At 41.1% G+C, this 17099-nt stretch overlaps 1 protein-coding gene across 1 annotated transcript in view; it reads right to left on the reverse strand.

Annotated features, from left to right (window-relative positions):
- Window positions 1-17099, reverse strand: part of PDE11A (phosphodiesterase 11A) — a 429207-nt gene that overhangs the window by 137893 nt on the left and 274215 nt on the right. Inside the window, exon 10 of the mRNA XM_059052757.2 lies at window positions 12522-12572. Coding sequence (XP_058908740.1) covers window positions 12522-12572 — 51 coding nt within the window. The remainder of the gene's footprint in view (window positions 1-12521; window positions 12573-17099) is intronic.

The raw sequence follows: 17099 nt of genomic DNA on the forward strand, positions 1-17099 counted from the left end.
GATCACTGGTGGGTATCACCCAGTGTCTACAAATTATGAGTTATGAAGGGGCTATTGTGAGCACCTCACCTGTGCCTCAGGGAATCTGAAAGATACGTGCATATACACCTCACCTGTGAGGGACAGCTGTGATACTATCCGCCTTGTACCTCTCTCCTTCCTGCGGCTCTGGACCTTCTTCCACTCTAACCATGTTTTGTCCTGGGAGCTGACATATTCTTCAGTGACTACGCCCTGTCACAGCTGATTGGTCCAGGGATGGGCACTTGACCCAAACTGGACCAATTGGAAAACTTCCCTAAGATTCTCCAAACTGGAACTTGGGAATAGTTCTTTCTAGATGGGGTTGCTGAAAGATGAGAAACTTAGGCCCTGACAGAGGCCATGCTGACCCCTTTGTAAGGAAAGCCAGGCTGTAGTCAGCACAACTGGGGGCTCAAGCTGCAGCGACATAGTTCTGTCCATTTGGCTTGAGGGACCACCGGGGTGCTTGCTGCAGCCAGTTCCAGGAGTGGTCAGTTAGCTTCCCAAGCACAGTCTGTGGGGCAGATCTTCCTTTTGGTATGCAGTGTACTCCCGTTTGTAACGCTTCCTGGGAGGAACTTTGGGCTTACGTAGAGAAGATTTATCTGGGACCTTGCACCCTAAGCAATCCTGCCTTCTCATGAGTGAATTACTGTGCAGGGAGAGAAAGAGCTCCAGTGGGGAGAGATGCTGAACATAGCCCACTGCACAGAGAGACATCCCTAACAATCTGATACTTGGACCTTTGGTTTTCAAGGGGGTTATCAAAATAACCAGCCTTTGTTCTCACACATAACTTCTCAGAGAACCAGAGGAAAGCTATATTCAAGGAGATCACTGATGGTTTGAAAGATATTTCAGGCAGAAGCATAAATTTCTCCACGGTTTTAAAGGGAGAGAGATTCCCATGATTTTTCATATTGGAGCAACAAAGTCATAGAAAGCATCTCTCTCTGTTCTCTTTCTTTTCTGAATTCTAGGGCTTTCCTCTTGGTAGTGGGGGGAAGAGTACAAAGTGTCCTTCCTTAAAATCTAGCTTCATTTGCTTCACGGACTTCTTTGACACATGTAAGCCCAGTGGTGAGGATGGCCACCTGTTCCTGCAGAAACCATCACAAAGCTTGGTTTTCACAGAACTCCCTTCCACCTCCGGAAAGGCCTGAGATGAATTATAATATATGTTAGGAAAATAAACCTAGTAGAGAGAGGAATGGGGTCATTCAGCATAAGAGTTGTTTGGGATTTACCCTGTGGGGAAAATTGCATTTAGCTCCCATAAACCTATCCCTTGAAGTTACTTTTCCAGAATGCTAAAGGCGGAGAAAGCACACTTGCTGAAACAGTTGGGCTGGATTACTTTACAAACTATGTAACCTTAAAAACAAAGACGGGTGGGGTAGGGAGGGTGGGAGGAAGGGAGACGCAAGAGGGAAGAGATATGGGGATATATGTATATGTATAGCTGATTCACTTTGTTATAAAGCAGAGACTAATACACCATTGAAAAGCAATTATACTCAGTAAAGATGTTAAAAAAAAAAACAAAAAAAAACCCAACCAACCCAAACACCCACAGGAGAATCTTGAAATCTGAACTCTTCTATTAAGGAACTAAGCCATAATTACAGAAGGGCTCATAATCAGACCATAAGGATAGCACCAAGCCAGGACCAGAAAAATCTAAGATAAAAAGGGTTCCACATCATTTGAAAGGGAATATAACAAATTCAAATTTTTATCTCATTTTTTTCATTTGTACCCTATAATTATTTGGGCATTTCTCTGTACCTCAGTTTCATCATCTATAAAATATGAAAAATAATAGTAGGGGTTTTGTGAGGATTAAATGAGTTAATACAGGTAAAGCACCGGAAACAGACCTGGCACATGATAAAATGTTCATGAAACGTTTGTTGTTTTCCAGGTGACCGTCACACTGAGTGGACTGAACAGGTACTGGGCTGGAGAGTCAAAGGAAAGGACCTCAGCAGCAAGAAGTGAATCCCCCAAACTGGCAGTGAGCCGTCTCCCTCAGCTGCCTGATTCATAAATAGGATGTAGCCACCGACGCCTCCTTAAAAGGCCTCTGTTAACATTCAATGAAATAAGAGCTATGAAAGCACTTTGAATCAGCAAGCATGCTACAGCTATAATAGCAGTACTCTGAGCAAACAGCAATATTTAGACGTATATAATGATTGGTATCAGGTTATCCTACAGTAAGCCTAGAAAATGTATTTTAAAGTCCATCCACCTGGAGATGCTTAACAGCAGAATAGTATATAAGCCTTTTATCCCAGTATAGGTTGAAGACAGCCTGCCCTTTCGTAAGTTCTCACCAGCTCTTCTCACACTGTCCTTTCATGGGTGTATGGATTTGATTACAGTGAATCTAAGGAAGTACCTATAGGCGCTGCTCTGGGCCACCTTCTAGGGCCAACTAGGAGGCCAGCTGCATGGCCCCCAGCCTGGGGGCATGAGGCAAAAGCTATTTTGAGCTTGGATCCCTTCTACAACATGGTCTCACAGAAAGGATTCTAGAGTTTTCTCTGTTATAGTGTGACTGACAAATTTTCCATTTTTATTAAAATTCTTGCTTGTTCACACACTAATTGGTTTTAATCCCAACCAAACGTTTGAGGCCCTGGAGGGAAACATCAGCCTGTATTACATGACAGTCTAAGAATAGTCTCTGTGGTTATTCTTAATACTGAGTTTAATTTCTTGGTTTTATGTATATGAGTGTCTAACGCAAAGACAGCAAAACCTTGCACAGATATTGTGTCACTGACTATGGGGCTTCTGATGCCTGGTTAAGGTGATGTCTGTAAAAACTCCATGAATTGCTCCTAGGGAAACAAAAGCACCAGAAACAGAGTTACTATACCACCAACCAGCAGAATTCCTAGCAAGGAGAGTGCAGAGTAGCTCCACCAGCTCTGGTAATGAAAGGGCTGCTTTTGATGGGACAGAGCAGAGCCCCTCAGATGGCTGGGTTCAAGCCCTGTTGCAGGCATGCTGCAGTGCATGTGCAACAATGAGAATAATGGAGCATCTGACCAGCTGACCTCTGGCTACTGACCACACTACCTCACCATCCACATTGCCTCACCACCAACTCCCAGCCCCTCCGGGGGGCTTCCCCGGCCGCCCACTGGGATACAGCCAGTGGGATGGCTTTGACCAGGCTTTGTCGATAAGGCTGAACCACAGGGAGATTTTCCCAATCCTTCTGCCTCGCGCCTGGGCAAATGAATAAACTGCCTGTGTCACTAACATATTCCAGGTCATGCACACACACAAACATTATTAGATCTTGGAATTACTTTTAAATTACTGTCTTTTGGGTTTTAACCGTTTTCCTAGAAATGCAGCTCGGCAAATCCTTGCGTGGAGCAAGGATGGCACCCAGTGGCCAAAGTGTTTCATCTCAGATCTTGTTTTCTCACAGATTTTCTGTTGCTTTGCTCTTTGGAAACAATGAATGCCGCAAGATCTTTTTCTAAAGCCAGAGTTGAAACTCCAAATCACCTGATCCCTTTGAGCTAAAGTGCACGCACACACACACACACACACACACACACACTCACACACACAAATTGGGGCAGTATACAGAGATTAATTCAGAATAACTTCTAAAAATCCTCAAAGATTTACCTTAAATGTCTTGTGTTAAAGTCATCATATTGCAGATATGCAGATTATTCCTCATGATGTCCTTAATATCATACATCACCCTAGGAATTATTATACAAACATAAACCCAGTCTCACATTCTTCACTTCCTATCTTCCCCCAAATAGTCTCTAGTTCATGAGCTCTCATGCCTTAAACATAAGACTTTATCTCCTGACAAGTGCTTTATCATTAAACTGATATTTGCAATCTCATATCCTTGTTATCTTTCCTACAAGGTACTTGGCAGGTCTGGAGAGCACAGGATAATAAAGTGAGACTGCTCTTTTTCCTTTGAGCTTTCCAGATGTCGAGATTTCTATACAGCTAGATAGCCAATCAGACTGTAAGGAAGACAAGCAAGATGTCAGAATAATGGATCATGTACCCTCTTGCTAAGAATGATGCAATAGCTTCATAATGTTTGCTGTTTCCAATTTCCTTAGGTTTCTAAGCAGTCTGAAACCCCAGGGCAAGAAGTCACATGGATGGCACAACCACAACACAAAAAGAAGCTTCTAATAAAATAGCTAATAATAAAATATATTGATCGCCCAAAGAATACCACGAAAAGTCTCTTTTAAAATGTCTATGTTAAGTTCAGCCCCAAATTCTGTTTTTCTCAGAAATCATCACCATTCATGCTTATTTGGCCCCCGGGGCTGTTGAAATGTCATGAAGGTTCCAAGATAATAGATCAAAAGAAGTGGCTTCAGGATAAAAATCCATGATATTGCTTCCATTTTCCTATTCAGCCACTTGGAAAGAAGCATTGTCTTCAGAGTCAAAATAAAACACCGGAGAGAAAAATCAAAGCCAAGCATGTGCATTGTTCTTGCAGGTGCTTTGGTTCTTGTTGTCTCATACGTAAAATGGAGCTGTGATAACCCCGCCCTCACCAAGAGACTGTGAGGCTCAAGTGAGATGAAGGTATGAAAAGGTTTTTATATACTGCAAAGTCATTATTTAAGATATTATCATTTAAACATTTATATAGGTAGCACTAGTGTAAGTTTTTATTCTGAAGAGATTGAGACTCTTGTCTTACCTAAAATAATCACTTATCTTCCTCGTGAGTATTATTGTACTATTTTACCCTTCAAGTGTAATAGAGCAATGGTGGGCTTTGGAAATCACTTATAATATATAATTAAATCAAGTTGAGCCAAATCTTCTACCAAACACCCAAGTTTTTAAACAAAGCTTAATTTAAAGCTTAGGGTATTTAGAAATTATAAGGACCCCAAGATGTTTTGTCAACTTTATGTTGCTTTCTGTTTTATTTTCCCCTTCCCTCCTATAGATAAATTTTACAGGCTTGTAAAATTATAGCATTTTATAGCTGGAGATGGCTTTGTTTTTCAGATGAGGAAACCTGAGGCCTAAATGAGACAAGAGGTTTGGTGGCTGCTTTGTCTGCTTACATGTTTGTTCTTTCTTGCCTTACTGTGTCTGTGGTCTTACAAAGACTGCCTTAAAAGGGGCAGCTCTGGCTACTGAGACTGTAGAAAACTCTTCAATCAGACACTCTCTCCTAATTTCATATTTCAGATGGTGCCTTGGAACCAACAGAATCATGATTTGTACACGCTTTTAAGATTTTGAATAGATCCATTCTCAACTGAGAGAAAACATACAGAATTACCAAAGCAGTACCTAATTTCAAAAATAGGTAGAAGGGAAAGAATACAGGCTCATACAAATAAAAAGAATTAGATAGGAAACCTGAGATTCAAGAAAATAATAGTTTTAAAGAATTTAGTCAGCAGGGTACTGGTAGCAGGACATGTGACTGAAGAATCTCACTTAACATTAAAGAAATTGCTGAATCAACTAAGAATTAATGGCAACAGGCATTTGCCCTGCTGTAGAGCAAGGAAGGACAGATATTGTCATTACTGAATACTCCAAAGAGAACATTTTAAACAAAGACAATGAATCCCTTTATTTTCATATAGTTTATGCTTCATAGGAAATCCAGAAAATTAATCATCAAGAGCTTAAAACAAGGGGTTGAGGCAGGATTTGCAGACACTCTCAATGTCATAGACACCTGCTTCAAAATTCTACTCTCGGGCTACCCTGGCGGTGCAGTGGTTGAGAGTCTGCCTACCGATGCAGGGGACACGGGTTCATGCCCCGGTCCGGGAGGATCCCACATGCCGCAGAGCAGCTAGGCCCGTGAGCCATGGCCGCTGAGCCTGAGCATCTGGAGCCTGTGCTCCACAACAGGAGAGGCCACAACAGCGAGAGGCCCGCATACCGCAAAAAAAAAAAAAAAAAATTCTACTCACATGTTGTAACTTCCTCTGCCATCAAAACCGCAAACATTTCAATGAATTTGGTCACTTGGTAGAAATTTCTCCAGCACCCAGGAGCAAGGCATGGCCTTAGGTGGTTGAAGGGTTACAAAAATGAATTAGACAAGGGCTCTCACCTAAAAATGCTCCTAGTTTCACCAGATGATTAGACAGGTGCACGAAGATTTATATCAAAGGGTAGACACTGATAAGTACAATGAAAGAATGAGCAGATCACTTTTGCCTGAAGGACAGTTAGAATGACTTCATGGGGGGGGCAATTGAGCAGGGTCAGATGGCCTGTTAAACTTTAAATATGCAGAGAGAGGAATAGGAATGGAACAAAGATGGGGAAGGGCAAAGTATGGAGAGAAAACATCGAATGGAACTCGTGTGAAGGGTGGGTAAATGGGAGCATGAGAAACAGGCTGGAAAAGTGAACTGGAGCTTTGAGCTCAGAGCACTTTTAATGCCCAGTGAAAGAATTTGTATTGATGGACTCCAAAGGCTTATAGCAGATGCTAAGCGTTGTGAGAAGGAAACTGGCACCAACAGAAGGGTACTGCTGATCTGGCAGCTGTCTACAGGATGAATTTGGGAGTGCAGCAGGGAGCCCAGACAGGAGAGCACCGCAGAGCCACCGTCTGCGTGAGACAGAAGGAGGATCTGAACAGTGACGGCTGTGAGGACGACGAGAGACGTTCCGAGTCCAAATGGAGGGGACAGCACATGAGAGTGGGGGGCATGAGGACTCAAAGATAACTGCACAGTTACATCTACAGCGCCCATCTGGAGAGGAGGGTGAGGGGGAGCGTAACAGGCAGGAGTTTGTAGCTTCTACCTAAACTGAAGAAAGAGCAGACAGAAAACCAACCATTGTGACGGCTAAGTCATGCCCACATCATTGAAGTGAGGGGCTATCGGTTCTTTATTTCTAGTTCCATCTCTATAATTCCAGATGGCTCTAACTAGAGAAAACCAGAAAGAAGAGAGAGTGATCCAGGCCCAGATGCCCTAGTGTTCTGGAAGGTTCTGAGCCCTTTGGCCTTTACAGTTCCCTTCATCGTTCAGGGGTCAGGGCTCTAACTGGGCCACCCTGTCGCCCTACACTGCTGTCTTCCCTGGACCTTCAGGACTGTCACTGCTCTGAAACCAAAACCGAACTGCCTTCGATTTCATTCCCTCAGGCTCAGACTCCCTGGACCTTCAAGTGTGACGCGTAAGGAATGCGGGGAACCCAGCTGTATTAATGGGTAGAGGCAAGAAGGTGGGAGAATCTCCGTCCAGGAAAAGTAGATGTTCATCGTGCCCTCTGGGAGACAGCTTTCAAATGGAAAGAAGTGACAAATAGTGGCTATTTAAGATGATCTGAGAGGAGGTCAGGGTCACCACAGGATGTATTTGGCCAGATGGGTCCTTGAAGAGCCCTCCACTCAGAGACGCTCAGTTCAGCAGGAGCAAAGATCAGCCTGGACTCGCAGCCCTGGTTCCCCTCACATCACCCCCCACCCCAGTATTTTCTACACTCAGGAATGACAAAGTACAAGCATCTTTTTTCTGATGTGCCATTTGATTAAGACACAATTCATAAAGAGAACTGTGTATGCACACATGGACATTTGAGCACAAGGACTCCACATATTTATGGGGTTGTCCTAAGAAGCTCAGGCCGTCAGCTCAGTCTGCTGCCTTAGGAGCAGAAGATGCCCTTTACGATGCTGACTCAGCTGTTTCCCCTGCAGTCAATTTCTTGCTGAAGGTTCAATAACTTTCCCTGACGATAAAAAAAATCTGATATTAAACTCGGCATAAATACTATTTAAAGTCAAAACAACCCCCTCAATTCCAGAGGTGGAGGGGGGGACCAGAGAGGAGACAGAATAGGTTAGGTGTAAGATGATAGCCAAATTCTGTTCATAATGCTGCGAAGTCATCTTTTAAACAACCTTAGAAATAAGCTGGAGTGAACTGGAAAGTCATTGTTGAGATTCCCAAAGGCAGCCTTTCATGAAGGCTGTGAGGGCTGAGACTAGAGAAACAAGGGAGAGTTCTTCTTCCCTCCCTGGCACCCTGAGGCCTGGGGTTACCCCTGGGCCGTGAAGGCACCTCTGTGGGAGCACTCAGCCTGAGGGAGAGCAGCTGGAAGGTGTTCGCTACTGACAGGGGTGGGGAACACGAGCTACCCAAGCCTCTGCCACACAGTGCCCTGTGCCACTTCTCCCCTCTCTATATAGTGCACTTGTCCTCTGCAAGAAGCTGCTGCAAGATTGGGCTTTTCCACAGCTCCGCAAATGGAGCTGGCAGGGCAGTGGTCAGCACACCTGCTGCCTTCCTGCAATTAGAAAAAGATGCGCCCTCTGGAGGCTCCGTTACTAAAAAGCATCCAGTGCACTTGGCCAGCCAGGTGGGGATCAGTCCCAACTCCTGCCTCCCTCCCTGTGCAGGGACCCTCGTGCAGGGCCCTGTGACAGACACATCCACAGGCATAGCGGCAAGGGCAGTTCTGAGGGCAGGAACTTCTTATTATAACATCTGAATATTTCATGGGTCAAATGTGTCTCCTGAAACTTAATTACTTAAAAAAATAGTACATCAGGGGGCCTTCCCTGGTGGCGCAGTGGTTGAGAGTCCGCCTGCCGATGCAGGGGACACGGATTCGTGCCCCGGTCCGGGAAGATCCCACATGCCGCGGAGCGGCTGGGCCTGTGAGCCATGGCCGCTGAGGCTGCGCGTCTGGAGCCTGTGCTCCACAACGGGAGAGGGCACAATGGTGAGAGGCCCGCGTACCGCAAAAAAAAAAAAAAAAAAAAAAATAGTACATCACATCCCATTGCTCAGCCTGTCCCCTGCCATCCATCTCACAGAGGAGGCCATAAGATCCTATTTTTGATGTAGCCGTTCGTATTTTGGTACGTAAAGGCCACAGGGAGCACCTATCCTCAGTACTTTATTTGCTTTACCAGGATGTTAATTTGTGGCGGAGGCTATAACACTGAAAACTTGAAATATGCAAGAGGCAGTCCAAACCCAAACACTCATGAGTTATTGGCGTTTAATTACTGAGGCAGTTAAATAGTGCTGTAAACGAGTTCATCTCTGATTGCAGCCATAACCCTGGCAGTTTGGAATTGAAAGAAGGGATGATAGAAGATGGCAATATAACACGAGGACGTCCATGAGTTGGTTTTAATTGGTAAACTGGCATATATAGTGATAACTGTTTGGTCTGTCCACCGCATTGGAATCCTAGGAAAGTGCATAAAATTACGGAAGCATATAATTGGTGTACTAAACTCATTTTCTTATGTTATCACAGCTGACATCTTCACGTTATTAAAAGCCTTTAAACCAGTCATCTTCAAAGAGATCTAATTGACAATATGGTCTTTATACATTATTCCTGTTCGCACAGAGCAGAAGAGATGTAAACAGGCACTAAAATCTGCACAGATTTTCTGGGCACATCTTTCTTATTTCAAGTTCAAGGAAGATCAGTAAATGTTAATGAGGATAAAAACCATTCTTTAGATCCTGGTTTCCTCATTCAATGCACAGGGCATCAACCCATAAAGGATAAACTAATATTATAACCTGAATCAGACTTTTAAAAAGTTAACTCATTAGTTCGAGGAAGTTCTGTGATCTTTTCGTGTATAGGGGACCCTATATAAAGGACTGTTTCCCAAGGTATAATGATATATTAGAATGACAAAGATGGGCTTAGGTTCTGACATTCTTGGATGAGCAATTATATGTTGTTTCACCTACTTATTCTGCTTAGACAATCTAGGGGCACTTCTGGGACGGTTTTCACTCTCTAACCACCATTCACCCACCCACCACCACACACCTCTCAAGGAGATTTTTCCCAACAGGAGAAATAGGGTTAACCGAACAAAACAAAATGAACAGAAACACCCTTCCCCTGTCTTATGGCATTCTAGAATAGGAAAAGAAATCCCCAAACATGGAAGAGTGTGAAAGAGGAAGAAAAGGTAAGAGGAAAGGTAATGTGGTATCATCTTAGCATGAATTGAAGATTCACTACAGGTTTATCATATAGGAAATCTGTGTTCCTTTAGGCCATACCACCTGGGAGTACAAATAGTAGTGAATTGAAAGTGATTAATGGTATGTATCACACTCTCCAGTATTTTGGGATCTCCATCTCTCCTACTTGTTTCTGGGAGTACTCAAGGTTCTTGTCCTTAAGATGTGAGCACTCAGCTCGCAGTGAGTCCTTCCACCTCTGCTGGTCATATTGGTAAGCAGGTGTCTTGCCTCTGGAACACAGTGATGCTTCCTTCCATTGGGCTGCTGCTTCCTGTTGTGTGCTACTGACACTCTGGAATCCCTGTGCTCCTGAGGTCATTTAATGCACTGAAACCATACTAAAGTCCATGGCTTTTGTGTCCATTCATGTTCTTAGCTGAGAACATGAATCCATGAGAAGCTAGAGTAAGAGACAAATCCAAGAGACAAACTCCATGCTGAACCTGGAATCATCCAGACACTGAGGCCCGTGGCCTCAACTCCCAATAGGGAGAGTTTTTGACTCAGAAGGCCTCTTAGTCTCTCATGTAAACAGATCACATCTCACTGGTCTTCTAGACATGTCTGAATCCCAGATATGGTGAAGCTTAGGATGCAACTGGAATCTGACCTGTGTACATATGTATTTGACCTCCAGATCCTGTTAGCACTCGATGATGAAATAATTTTCTTCCCAAAATTCTGGCTTAATCTCTGAATCACTAGCTTGGTCCCAGCTGGGCATAATCCAACACACTGAAACTCAGCCATTCTTTAACTCATGAAATCTCATGGATAACTCTGATTCTACATTTCAAATCTCTCTTTTCTCTCCCTCCCGCTCTCTCTAAATATATATATTATACATACATACATATAGATATATAGTACTAGCTCTGTTAAAAAAGTATTGCAGTAGCCAAGGTTACAATATTTTTGAATATATGCATATTTTATTTGTATATATTGGTCAAAACAAAGCACTTATTTACTGTGATTTAGCTACAATGTTAGGAAACTGCCATTGCACACACTACTGTGAAACTTCAGTAAATACTTTTCTATGTGCAGGATTATTTTAAGCCCACTGCAATTATAAGACATCAGCTACCAATTATGATAATGTTTTATTTACTTTATATATCAAGAAAAAAAGCCATTAGGTTAAAATTATCCACTATATCTCAATTATATTGTAACAAACATTCACTAATATCTTACAGGATAAAATCTGGAATACATCACTTTAGTTAATAATCTTGATCATTTTAAGATGAAATAACCTTTTTTTCCTCAGATTTAAATACTTAATATTTTTAGTACGTTTGTGAACTAAAAATAAAAAAAGCATGGCAAATTCTAAGACAATGGTGTTTGCCTTACTCTAAGGAAAGAATTAAGCTTGAACATAGGGCAATACTTTTAGAGAGTAGACAGCTATTGATTTTGGCTGCTCTAGCTCTAGACATGTCCTATCACATAGCTTCTGCAGTCATATTTAGTCCATTATGAGCTTTGCTGTATTTCTCCCTGCCTGCCCCTTTCATCTTTTAGCAATTAAGATGATTATAAAATGGTAAAAATATGAAACACAAAACAGTAAAAACAGTAAAATGTTTATGGAAACTTATTTCCATAAGTAGAATTGCTAGGTAACTGAACTTGATTAAAGTAAAAAAGCTTTAAATATTTTTGATGGAAGTATTTATCAAATGTATATAATATAAAATATAAAAAATTATATATAACCATGTTTTGAACATTTTCTTAATGACTAATTGTTTTGAGTTACAGAACACTAATGCTTTTTGTATTGATTCAATCATTCATTCATTCAACCATTCAACAAGTATTTATTGAGTGCTACTATGTTCCAAGAACTGTGTAAGGCAGTAGAGATAGAGCAGTGAACAAAACATACAAAAAGCACTGCCCTGCTGGTCATATTCTAGGTGGTATGTAGGATATTTATCTCTACAGCAAATGGACCCTGACTGCTGTGGTTTTAGCTGTTCTGTCTCCTTCCTCTGTTGTCAGCTGTCACCTCACTGGCACCATGCTTTGTATTGTACCCGATCCATAGTAAGCACTTGGTAAATGGTAGCTACTATTATCCTAATCTCTTCACTTATTTTTACAGATGAAGATATAAGCCCTAAGATTTTTAGTGAACAGAAAGTTAGAGGTAAGACCAAGGCCAAAAGCAGGCATCCTGATTCTCACCATGTTATACAGATCTTTTTCTGATACCCTGCATACTTAAAAAAATAAAGAAATACTGAATCATTTAAATGATCATGAAAGGGCCGTTCAGCTCTATATAAGTCCCTCTTACCCTCTAAAACTGAAACATGCAACCATGCCTTCCCTTAATTCTATTCCCCCCAACATTCAGCGAGCAGACCTAGTTCTAGAGACAAGTAACAAAGGGTCCGAAAGCCCTGGAAAGTTTAACTTTATGCACCATTAGGGCACCATTTGCTCCCTTACCTTAAACTTGTCAACTTCAGCTTTTGAACATGTTGCATGATAAGATAGCACCTGGTTCAGAAAAAAAGGAAAAGAAACTTTAATAACTAGACATGATTCAATTTTCTGAAATTCTCCTGGCTTAAAAATAAATTTTGCTCATGTATAACAGTGAATGCTAATGCACGATGAGATATTTCCAGTAACAGTATGTGACACAGATTGTCGTCTGTGCATCTACAGTGGAATCTATTACAATGTGGAATGGAACAACAGCCCATGTTAAAGGCTAAGTATTTTATATCAGGATGTTTTTTATAAGTAGTTATTTTATCAAAGGGACATAATGTGGCTCAAGACCACAGTTCCCAAAGATGTGAATACTTGTCCTGTGAAATGCTTTGGAACAAAAATAAATTAAAAGGTGGGATGTGTGTGTGCATGCATGTACATATGTGCGCAAGTGTATGTGTGTTTGTGTGTGCATGTGTGTGTGTACTGTGGCAGACACTGTAGCTTGCTGACTCAATTTCCATGTCTGGTCTATGCTCTTTCCTGCTTTTGTTGTACAGGAAAGATTACATTGTTATGCCCAATCATCTGCAATGCTTTTTGTAAGAGGATTTTATTTCCCTGTCCTACTGGCAGCTTGTTATAGGTCTAGAGTGGAAAGGGAAAGAGAAATGAGGCTGGCCAGGGACTGCCCTGCCCCGGACTTCTTGTTTTGTAGAACAAATAAACTCACATTTGCTTGAGTCAGTATTGGATGTTATAAGGTATATGTACACACTTACGCACGCACAAATGTAATGTATATATTACATTTACGCTATCAGTCCCAGCCTTAATCTATACAAATCTCAAACAAATAAATATGAGAAAAGCTAATTCCCTCTTCAACTACCAACCTTAGAGAATCTCAGTGCATATTTGGCTCTGAAAAGCGAAGTAACACATTTTATTTTGTAAAACTCAGCATTTCCCAAGTCTAGCCACAGAACTTCCTTTTAGGTGATATATTAATCTAGGAACATTCCAACCTGATAACCTATTGACCAAGGACTTTGAGAAACACTGACCCAAGTTATGTACCATCCGTGTGATAGAAGCAGGGCCACAGTGGAGGCAGTGTCTCACAGTGGTTAGAGCACAGCCTCTAGAGCCCGACTGCCAGGGCTCTACCGCTTCCCACCTGTGGGAGTGTGGGCCAGCATCTTCATAACCGAACAGATTTTGATCTTTTGGTTCATAGTTTACTATGGTAAACTTTAGTTTGGCTGCCATTAAAACTTCTTACTATTTACAAGTCTCTTTCTGTAGATTCAATCTTCAAAATTTATCTTTATTTACTTTACAGAAAAATTCCCCTGAAACTCAAAATCTCTGCCACCGGGTATTGCATGGCCAGGCTTTTAGTATTTAAGGCATATTATCCACTCCCTTTATTTAAATCAACTTTGCTTACTTCCTTTATTATTTTTTTAAATAATTAAAGCTATTAACTTCACTACATTGAAACTATTTGAATGAGTGAAGCAGACAGTTATTACAGATTAAGAATTCTGTCCACTTATCATGTTCTTTTGTTTTGTTTGTCATTATTGAAGTGTAGTTCTTTGTATATTTTAGATACAAATCCTCTGTCAGATGTATGTTTTGAAAATGTTACCTCCCAGTCTGTGGCTTGTCTATTATTTTCTTTCTTTCTTTTTTTTAATTGTGAAAGGATTCCCACTATCTAGTTAATTTACACATCTATCACCTCACATACTTATCTTTTGTGTGTGTGTGTGTGTGAGAGCATTTAAGCTCTACTTTCTTAGCAAATTTCAGTTATACAGTAGTGTCATCAACTATAGTCACCATGTTGTGTATCAGATCTTCAAACCTTATATGTCTTATAGCTGAATGTTTTATCAACCAATTTTTCTTTCTTTTTTTTTAAGCAGTTTTATTTTTTTTTAATTTTTATTGAAGTATAGTTGATTTACAATGTTGTGTTAGTTTCAGGTAAACACAAAGTGAATCAGTTATACATATACATATATCCCAATTTTCTTTTAATGAACAAAAGTTTTCAATTTTGATCAAGTGTGAATTGTCAGTTTTTGTGTATTGTATTGTTTTATGTGTCCTTTCTAAGAAATTTTGCCTATCCTAATGTTGTGAATTCATACTTTTTGCTATTTTTTACAAATTTTATAGCTTTATAGTTTTGTTTAGGTCTATGATACATCTGAAATTAAATTTGTGTATGATGTGAGATTAAGACTTTAATGAAAAAAATGCCTTGGTTACTTTGTTATGATTCTTAAATTTTCCGGAGCCAAAACTTGGAGCCAACATCATTTTGGAGTTCAGTCTGAGATCTTAAGCCTCTCTACCTGCCAATCTATTAAGTCTAATGACAAACTGATATCATAATGGAATAATCATAGTTCAGGCATACAAAATAGATTTGGGCCGCCATTGAGGATCTGGTCTCAGATATTTCCCTACACCACTGAGAACTTGAACTTTCTGTGAACTATACCAAACCTAAGGACAGCAGCCATTTTAAAAACAACATCTGCTAGCTGGTCTCAAGGTTGTTCCCCTTTGTGACTATGCAACCATTTTGGACCCCAATCAATTCTTGCTTAACAAGCATCCTTACCTCTTGCCAGTTCTAATTATAATTCTTGGTAAACAACTCATGTAACTAACTGTGGCTCCACAGTTATTGACTTTAAAAGCTTTGTCCATTTTGTAGTCCAGTGGAACACAATTCAAGTGCTTCTTGAATCTGTGTCTCCCGGGCTGCAGTCCTAACAAACCCCCAATAAATGCCTTTTTAATTTCAATCAGGTCTTCGTTTCTGGAAGTTTGGTTAACAAGTTCATAGGAATTTACTTATTCTATCTAATTTGACCAAGTTAACAATAAGTTCTACCCTTTGAGTCTTTTTGCACTGAGAGTTCTCATTTACTTTTGTAAAACTCTGAGAACCAGTAAAGGGAGCGGGAGAATGATCTCTCACACAAGAATCTCACAGCCACTTTCTTCTGAAAGAGTACAGACAGTCTCTTGTGGATGAGCAGGGAGGAATCATCAGCTAATAAGAGTACCTTGTTTCTGCAGGAGCAGGCCCTTTGGTAAAACACAGTCTGGGAGCATGTAGCATTGTCCCCTCTAAGAATCCCTAGAAAGGCAACAAGCCAGCAAAGCTTGATATTCCTCAAGACAAGGGGATTCTTGAGTCCTGCCACAGAATACTCTGATTTTTCTCCTTCCAAGCAGTTTCTGCTGTTTGGTCCTAAAGGGTTTCCTGGGATGCAGCAGGAAGATGGAGATGTTTCATTGCTCCAGTTACCCTCTGGATTTGCTCTACACACAGAGCACAGCAATGGGAACCCAGCAATATCTGTACCCCTTTCATATAAACCATCAATGTAGCTATCACACAATCCTGACTACATAGAAGTACACAAAAGTGATCTTACTTAGCTCCTAGCTTCTTACGGTAGTAAAGTCTCTGATCAAATGCGATCACCTCACTGTTTTTAACAAGCATCTACAAAGGTTGTGAGGACACACAGGACTTTTCCTCATCACCTGTGGTCAGTGATCACATCCCATTCACTCCTCAAACTGCATCAGTTTTGGTTGTGCCCCCATAATTTCATTGAAACAGCTTGTATAAAGGTTTTCAGTTTCTTGCTACCAAATCCAAATCTTGCTGGACAAATCTGCAAATGTCTTTTGCAGCAATATTGAGCACAGGTGATTACTCTTGCCTTTTTTGAAGAATCTCCTCTCGGGGCTTTCTTGACACCACACTATTTTGGTTTTCATCCTACTTTCCTGTCCTTTCTCTGTGTTCTTTCTTGGCCTGTCTCCTCTACTTTAACTCTAAATGTAGAAGTTTGTTGGGCTCAGTCTCTCCTTCAGTGATGTCATACACACTCACGGCTTTATACATCACCTATAGGTTGACAACCTCCATATTTAGCCCTAATCTCTCCTTGAGCTTCAAACTCACATATTGTGCTGCTTACATCACTAACTTCCTACTTGGTTGACTCACTGGCATCTCAAATTTAACACATCTCAACATGCTTGTTGATTTTCCCATCTGTAGTAGGCAGAATGATGCTCCTTGCCCCCTCATGATATCCACATCCCAATTCCTAAAACGTGTGCATATATTTATGTTACATGGCAAGGGGGAATTAAGGTTTCCAATGGAATTAAGGTTGCTAATCAGCTAACCCTTAGATGGGAACATTATCTTGGATTATCTACAGGAGCGTAATGTAATCACAAGGGTCCTTGTAAGTCAAAGAGGAAAGCAGGAAAGTCAGACTCATAGTGATGTGATGTGAGAAATATTGAAACTCCACTGCTAACTCTAAAGATGGAAGGGAGCCACGAGCCCACAAATGCAGGTAGCCTCTAGAAACTGGAAGCACCATGAAGGCAAGGATCAGATATGGTTTGGTGGGTCGCCAGTGGGTATCCTGTCCCTAGGAGAATGCCTGATACTTAGTTGGCACTCAGTAAATATTTGATGAATCATGCAATAGAAAATAATCTTAAAAGAAAAGAATCTTTCTATTT

This window comes from Kogia breviceps, chromosome 2, assembly GCF_026419965.1.
Source record: "Kogia breviceps isolate mKogBre1 chromosome 2, mKogBre1 haplotype 1, whole genome shotgun sequence".
Classification (NCBI taxonomy): domain Eukaryota; kingdom Metazoa; phylum Chordata; class Mammalia; order Artiodactyla; family Physeteridae; genus Kogia; species Kogia breviceps.